Source organism: Sorghum bicolor, chromosome 5 (assembly GCF_000003195.3).
Source record: "Sorghum bicolor cultivar BTx623 chromosome 5, Sorghum_bicolor_NCBIv3, whole genome shotgun sequence".
Taxonomy (NCBI): Eukaryota; Viridiplantae; Streptophyta; class Magnoliopsida; order Poales; family Poaceae; genus Sorghum; species Sorghum bicolor.
In genome coordinates this window covers 4,057,154-4,065,607 of record NC_012874.2, presented here as the reverse complement: position 1 = coordinate 4,065,607, position 8,454 = coordinate 4,057,154, and the positions used below count along the sequence as shown (strand labels likewise).

Sequence of the window (8,454 nt, the reverse complement as noted above, 5' to 3'; positions counted from 1 at the left end):
ATGGCAACACTGATGTAAAGATCTATATTTTTCCATTCCACCTTGTAGGGAGCAGTGCAGCGTTTGTGACTGGTGGTTGCAATGGATGTTTCCACAAACCACATCAACATTAAACTACTCTCTCCAAATGTATAAGACATCAATGTCCCACGCACTAGTAGTAAATAATCTATGTCTCTATTACATGATTAAAATGTTCTTGTTGCTTATAATTAAATTATAGTAAATTAACCCCAACATGCCGCAGGTCCAGTTATAATGCATGACAAATTTTTACAGCAACAAAATAAAACTAAGGTAGTGGTTGTTAGTCAAATAAAATGGACTATATCTGACCACCAATTTCCACTAAACACCCTCCCTTTCTTTTCTAGCTCTTGATTTTCCACAAATAAAGTTTGTTGCCGGATGCCCGAACACATAATGAACTATACATAACACAAATGGCTAATAAATATAAGGATCAGCTACAAATCTAGGACAAATTAAGGAGAAATACAAAGAAAACTAAGTAGTTAATTTAAGAACTCTAGGCTAATTTGTTGATATACTAAAAATGAAGCAATACAATGTCATGAGTGCTCCATTAATTGGAAGAAGAACACACCATCCACAATATTAATGATCCTCGCATTATCTGAAACACTCTCTTCATTCCCTTCACTATCCTCGGCGCATGCATTCAAATCCAAGGTAAAACCAGATGACTCCATCCCATTCTCTATGTTCATGCCATTTCCTTCCTTTCCATTCTTATTGATGACCCTTTGCTTGAGCCGAGGAGAGGAAGCGTTAGACATTGAATCGAGTGCTTCACAACTCAATACAATGATGGCATCCCCCAAACTGATCTCATCACCATTGCAACCCCTAATTCTTCCATTTGTGATTGCATTCCTGATGCCGATCTCCGACTCATAGTCCAGTTGCTCAACACCGTCGATCATTATCACCCGATGAGGGCTTTTGAGTATCGCATCGTACAATCTCTGAATGTAGCCATGCCCAGTGTCCAGTGATCTTTGCCTCTTCAACATGGGCTCGCCGGAGCTGGAATCGGAGTGAACATGATGAGTGAACTCATCATCAGCTAGTGAGATGGAGGTGAACTTGCTGTAGGAGCCAAAGACAAGCCTTGCAAGCTCCTGACACACTGCTTTCTTGCCATCATTGCCACCTCCTTGGAAGAGCAACCATGTCACTGCACTTGGCTTCTCTTGGAACCACCACCTCCTCCTTGTCATGCCCGAGCGGCACTGGAGCACAACACTTGCAATCTCTGTAGCCACGTCCTTGTGATGTGGAGCCCGATTCTCAAGCGCGTTGCAGAGGATCTTGAGATTCTCAGCGGTGAGCTCCGTGAACTTTGGCGACTCAGCTGGGGCACCTTCAGATGAGTTGGACACCGAGTAGGATTTTTCTGGACTAGGCCTTCCATGCAATTGTTGATGATCATAGGTCCTGACCAATGCGTTTGGATCATCACGTCGATAGTTTGGGCAAGGTTGCATCACCTTGAATTGCCATGGCTCGGAGCTCATCATCAAGCTGGCAGCACTGAAGCTTGGGGCAAAGGAGCTGGAGATGGAAGAAGCGTCTGGAGAGTTAGTAGCCTGTGAGGAGAAGCTCAGTGTGAGCTCCGACGTGTGGTATGCTGGTGATCCATTAAAATTGTGGTTCCAATCTTGCAACTGCACAGAAGAAAATTGATACTTTTAGAAACAAAACCAATTAATTGCCATTTAATCCATGCAAAATCTGAACATAGGAGGTGGGTGGGGTATGAATAAAGATGGTAAAGAACCTTTGAGCCATGCATCTTACTTAGGAAGAAATGATTGATTTAATTAATTTTCTAAGTAGTTTAAGTATATATGTGGTATCTTGCTAAGTTGTTTAAACATGTACCTGAAAACTGGCGCTGCGGCTTGCTGGTCTTGTCATATCTTGAACTTGGTACCCCCGAAACCATGGCGGCACACTCGGAGTTGTCGCCGCCACTTTGGTGGAGGAAGTGATGAGCTCACTCTCGCCGCTAGCAGTGCCGTTAACGAAGGAGGGCCAAGGCCTTGTTGCTCTATCTTGATTAGCTTGTTCAGCGTCACTAGAAGAACAGGGAGAACCATCCGGCATTTCCAGACGTTAATCATCTTATTATGATCGTTAATTATCACAAACTCACAAATAAATAATTGATTTAAGCACCGTACCTGTTGCAGGTGAGGCTCAACGAGAGGCCGCCGTCCGGCACGACGACGGGGTGCAGCTCCCAGACGGCCTCAAGAGATGGCTGCCCTGCTCTGGACTTCATGTAAGCCTGGTTGTTCCCGAACCCTAGCAGCCAGAACCTGTCGAGGCCTCTGCCACCGCCACCGCCACCGGCGGCGGCGGACACCAAGCTGCCCACTTCCATGACGGCGTGCTCGACGGGGCAGTAGCCGCACTGACCGTGTTCACGACCAACACTGCCGTGCCTTCTCCTCTCCGACACGGCGGCCCAGGCGTCGGCGGCGAACGCGAGGTCCTCGAGGACGAGCACGACGCCCTTCCCGGCGGCGCAGCCCTGTCGAACGAGCGCGCGCAGGTCGCCGGCCTTGGCCTCCACCTCCTCCCTCGGCATCCGCTGGAAGGACGCGGCCGAGAGGGGCACGAACTGGACGTTCTTGAGCCGCTCGTGCCGCTGCTGGAGCTCCCCTTTGCTGACCCTGTCCATCACCGACTTCACCACCACCTCCGCGGTGGCCGCGCTCTCGCCGACGACCACCACGCACCGCTTGGTCCCGCTCGCCATGCAGTCGAGCACGCGCATGGCGTCGTCGTCGTCGGCCTTGTTGCCGCCGGCGTTGGGGCGCCTGCTGCTCGCGTGACCGGAGCCGCCTGCTGCAGGAGAGCCCGTCGCGTGGGCGCCGCTGGGTGGTATCGTCGTGTTCGGTTGATGGTCGGGTAACGACGACGACGACGAGAGCGAGACGGCCTTCTCGACGTTGGCCTTGACCTGGGAGCTGGAGAAGCCGGCCTCGCGCATGACGCGGCTCACGCTAGGGTCGTCGAGGATGGAGATGATGAGCTGCTCGATGTCGACCTTGGCGGCGAGCACCGGCTGCGGCGGCGGCTGCGCGGGTGCCTGTCCCTGTCCCTGTCCCTGCACTCCTTCCACGACGCCACGGCGCTGGTGCGCCTGCGCGCGCTTGAACGCGGCGACGAGCGCGTTGGACAGCACGGGCACGGCGTGCTGCTGCCCGTGCCCGGCGTGGTGGTGGTGATGGTGGGGGTGGAACATGACGGCGGCGGCGGCGGGGCCTGCGGTGGGGAGGCGGTTGAGCGCGACGTTGAAGCAGAGCTCGAGCGCCTTGCACTGCAGCGGGTGGGAGTGGGAGCGGAGGCAGGCGGCGCGGAGGAGCCCCGCCGCCGAGAGCATGGCGCTGGCGACGTGGAGCGGTGTCACCTGCGCGTGGCCGCGCCTCCGGGCCAGGGCCACGGCCTGCCGCACCACGGCCGCCGCCTCCGCCGCCAGCGCCTGCTGCACCGCGCAGCCGCCGGCTCGCATCCTGAGCTTGCTTGCTGCTGCTGCTGGCGTTGGCGAGATGTCCTCTGCAATTTGGGAGCAACGTGTGCAGGCGCAGGTGACTGGCTGGACTGGATCTCTCTTTGCTTGCTACCTGTGATGTGATCCCTTTTTAGTAGTCAGGTGGAGTGAGTGAGTGTTTCTCTTGGTTTTGGTTACACACACACACACACACACCATGTAGTATTATACTGCTCTGATTACATGTTCCCATGTAGGGACTACTAGCACACATTAACACATATAGCAAATAGCATCGATGACATAATCAACACGATGACACTGAGAAATTAAGTGCATGTTATGATGATACGTAGTATACTGATACTAGTATGCCAGTATCTGACTATATAGGAGGCTAACATGTGGATCCTTGGCCCACATGTCATTGAGATATCAGTGTCATATTAGGAGCGTATATAACTCTCAAAAAAATGTTGTGGGGGCAGGAAGGACAAATTGGCTGGTGGTGCGTCCCGGCCTGTAGTTGCATGTGGATGTAAAGCCATGCACACGCACTTATATATATTCTTCTCCCCCTCTTGCACTCAACCTCTGATGAAACTAGATATATATGGAAATGGTGCCGCATGCATGTGTATAGACAAAAATCATATATATATATATATATCAAAAGTTTATTTTACAAGCATATTGGTGTATTACATTTCTATTGATTTGATCAGCTGGGTAAGAAGCGTATAGAGTAACATTATGCCCCATATAAGGATTTATAGTGTAGTAAACCCTGGTCCCTTGGTATTACTTAGGGCTTGTTTAGATGCACTTGTATTCACCTTGATCCATGTGTGTTGAAGTGATTTTAGTCCGTACAAAAGTATAGTTGTCTACATGTGAGTCTAAGTAGCTCGCGAGCATACAAAGTGGTATTTTTTTAGTTTCTAAATAAATTATAATGACACTGGCCATATTAGGTGAGAAGTAGTGGAGATTCTCATAAACATCGAATTTATAATGGTAAAGTTCTAATTAACCCTACTCAAATTAGTGTCCTATGTATATGTGGTCTACACTATTGTCTGTAAATATTGAAACTTTAGGCTTCACTATGATAGGCTAGGATGAACACATCCATATATACATGAAAAAGTAGTCTTACACTTCTAGAACGTAGAAGGAGGCACTCTTCATATGTAGTGAGAAAAACCTTTTCTATAGCATTTCTCTTATATTTTAGGTACCTGATTTTTTTATTGTTGTTGTTCAGACAACATGTAATTTTATTGTTGTTTGAATATTAAAAAATATGAATTGTCTATTATAAGTTGTCCTTCTAATTGTACTAATCATTTGTCTAAGATTGTTGTCTACAGATTCAAGCACGTGAAATATCAACTCCCTTTGTCTAGGGGTAAGGGTAGTAGGTAATTACCTTTCTTGATTTCTTACATATATAACAAAGTTTTTGTTGATAATTTGGAGAAAACCACCAGCTGTAATATATTATGAAAGCTTAGTGAAGGTTGTGGATGGTCTATGGGTAGAGGTTGCAATATGGTGTTGGATGTTGGGAACGTGAGTCGGGATCCTCATGGCTGAAGATGAGGAGAGAGGCAATGTTTTCCCCCCAACAGTTCAAAATAATCTGATCGGTTTGCATGTACTAAATGTCTAAATCTTGTGACAGATAGTACAAAAATCCCTAAAATTCCATATTTACCATTAATACAGAGCCTACATCTACATGTCATATTTACCTTCAGAAGTTTTGAAATGGCATGTGAAGAATTTACTTCAAACTCGTTATTAGTTGTTTGGAAGATTGGTTTTAAGGCTAACACCAATCTAAATTATGGGTCCATAAAATTATCTAGATCTAATAAAATGTACACTTGGATGGACAATAATGGTTATAAATTTGCAATAGTATTATGCCTTTCCAACTAAAAAACAAAAGTCGTGTTCCGATGCTCGTTCTTCAGTCCATGGGGGAGAAATTGGGTGCTTCACACTGATCATGGTCATGGGATTGTAGCATGTTTTTTTTCTCGATCATGCAAAAGGTTTGCGCGCCTTTGTATTAAGATAGAGAAAAAGTTTAATACAACACCGCTAAAAAGCAATGCCCTAGAAGGTCAGAAGAGTTGTACATGGACGCTCTGATCTACCCTAGTTTAATACAACACGCCCTAGCCGTGTCCTAAGGGGCCACAATAGTTCTTTAGATTTCAATACACTAGGATTGTAGCATGTTTATTTGGTCTTCGATTGATTTTTTTTCCCTTGCTACTATTGTTCTTCAGAATTTACCCACAAACATCATTTACATATGAATGATGTTCTGGTTGTGATCTTGTGCACAAGAAATTGCGGGTGCAAACAAATTACAGGTGAAATAATTTACAAAAATTTCCAAACTGGGGCTTACTCATCATATATTAGTATGTGACATGACTACATGAGGCTTGTTTCATTTGATTTATGCATGCGTGTACCCACTTGTGTCGTGTGGACCTTATTACTAGCATCGAGCTACGCTAGCTGCATGCATGCGCGTATTTTTGGTGGCCCACTTGTGATTGTAGGACGCGCGCGTGCGACACTGTTCATCGATCGAGTGACACATGAATAGTGCATGCGGAAGCTAGCATAGCAGCCATATAGGAGCTTGCATTGCATTGGTCTGCCACGACCACCAGATACAGGACTGCACATGCATGAGCATGCAGGACGATGCATCGGGAACTGCGTACGTGATCCATCGATTTTTGTCTGCTCTCTCTCAAGTCTCGATCGCTACGTACTCTCGATCCAAAGTAGTAGACTGCCATCATGTCGATCTCCATCTGCCTACTCGATGCATCAGACAAGCATCTCTCTTCACTCTCAATTTACTTCAAACTACCTCCCATGCATCGATCCTTCGTCATTGCCAAATTGGACGGCCGGCTGCCTGAAATAACCAAGGTTCAATGGTTCTTCTTCTTCTTCTTCTTCTTTCAATTTATCATCACTTTATTTATATATTTATAACATGTTCAATGAAACATAGTACAGTTATGTATCGTTAGCTGAGAATAGGAATTAGCAGTGAAACATTTCAACAGATGCATATGCATGGCGGTAAAATCTCTGGTCAAAATGCTGGTGCTGAAGTAATTTCAGTCAAAAGCGGCCTTTGGCCCCCCTCTCTCTCCTCCCTATATTTGGTCCAAAAGCCACACAAAAGACTGTGTTCATGATTAGAAACCAAAGCAATTAAAAAACGCCAAGCAAATGCTACAAAAGAAGTGCCTGGAGAGGAGAAAGAGGAAAAGGGGGGAAGAGGATGTGGGAAAAGCATCAAAAAAGCAGGAAAAGGACCGGGGGGAAGATATACATATACAATGGCTAAAGAAGCCACATTCTTGACAAATATATGTGTATCTACAAGAATCACAGGCTTAATTAGCCATGGCAGGCAGGTTTAGAGGGAAAAAGATGTCTCTTTATTTAGTTGTTTTTCCCTTTCATGATGAACGAACTGAATGCTTTAATTAGGTATGATACATCCATCTTTCCATAAAGCAAAGGAATATAGTCAGGAAAACTGGAAAAGCACTTCTGTGGCATTTTCCTGATCAAACTAAAAAAACAGCACGAATCAAACTGTATATTTTTGTTTGCCACTTGTTTTCTTCTCTTTTTATTTGAGGAAAAAAGTAGGTTGCTTGTTTCAGGCATACCCTTTTTTGATGTTATCATATATTTACTAGTCTAAGAAAAGCTAGGATTGTTTACCTACTGGTGATATCTTCAGAACTCCTACTGTCCACTTCTCAGATCAGATCAAAATCCCAAAAGAGTGCACATAACAGTAAACAATTTGTTTCTTGAATATGTACAGACAGCATCAGTAAGCACACAAAAATCGTTCAGTTCCAAGAGTCAACAGAACCCAATACCTGTTTGTCACAAAGATACCAATGCCACAAGACATGAATTGTTTCTGTAACTTTTAGGTTCATGTCCACTAATATGCAGACAGCTTCACATGGGAATCTAATGAAACACAGCGTTGATGCGTTCTTGACAGTATCCCCTCCTCTTATTTGTCAATATGAAATGGGGCTTATATTCACACAGTGAGATTCTAAGGACGGACAGCAGTCATGCATTAGTATTCCCTCTATCTTATTGAAAATATAGTACAAAGGGATTACATTCACAAATGACTTGTAAGCAACAGAGAACTTTCTGCGAAGTTTCTCTTACACTTCGCACCAGTGCATGTTAAGGCATAACTCTCAAAACAAACTGGAGGGCTGGACGGCTGTGCATATTGGCAGCCATCAGTTGCCTTGCCCAGCACACAGAGGATATATATTGTACTATACAATGCCAGAGCAAGTATTTTGTGCTGCCACAATCTTCATGTAGGTACACACTCTAATTACCATCGAATCCCTCTGTATGTCAGTATTTGTATCACATGAATACTGAAGTTCATCAACCCCATCGCATGTTTTATTTGGGTATGATTTTGGATGCTACTGAACCTTACTTATCTGCCAATTGGTTGTGCAGGAAATCTAAAACAGAGAGGCGCTGCAAAATACAGATAGCACTTAGTTCACAACAACACGCAGAAGCGCAATGATGATAAGGAGATATGATGGGGATAATAATACTTACCCTTTGCTCAAGACTAGCTTGCTCAGAACTTAGCTTCAGCTTCCCAAGGCATTCAATTGCTTCCTTGAAACCTCTGACTGCAGTGCTTTCATTCCCAAGATTTCGATCAAAATCCGCAACTTTGGCAAAAGAAGTTGCTAGATCAGTTACCTATATCCAATGTTTGTCAAATTATCATATTATAAGATGCCCGTCTTAAGGAAAGCACACTCTGAAGTCTGAATCATCTATTGTACGTAACAACTTATCTTAAA

At 45.1% G+C, this 8,454-nt stretch overlaps 1 protein-coding gene across 1 annotated transcript; it reads right to left on the bottom strand.

Moving 5' to 3' along the window:
• On the bottom strand, window positions 343-3,846 carry LOC8058572 (protein SMAX1-LIKE 3). The gene is made up of 3 exons (XM_002448977.2): window positions 2,211-3,846; window positions 1,909-2,104; window positions 343-1,691 (listed from the first exon to the last, which is right to left on the bottom strand). Exons 1-3 carry the CDS (start codon window positions 3,545-3,547, stop codon window positions 573-575), a joined length of 2,652 nt encoding a protein of 883 aa, XP_002449022.1. The 5' UTR covers window positions 3,548-3,846; the 3' UTR covers window positions 343-572.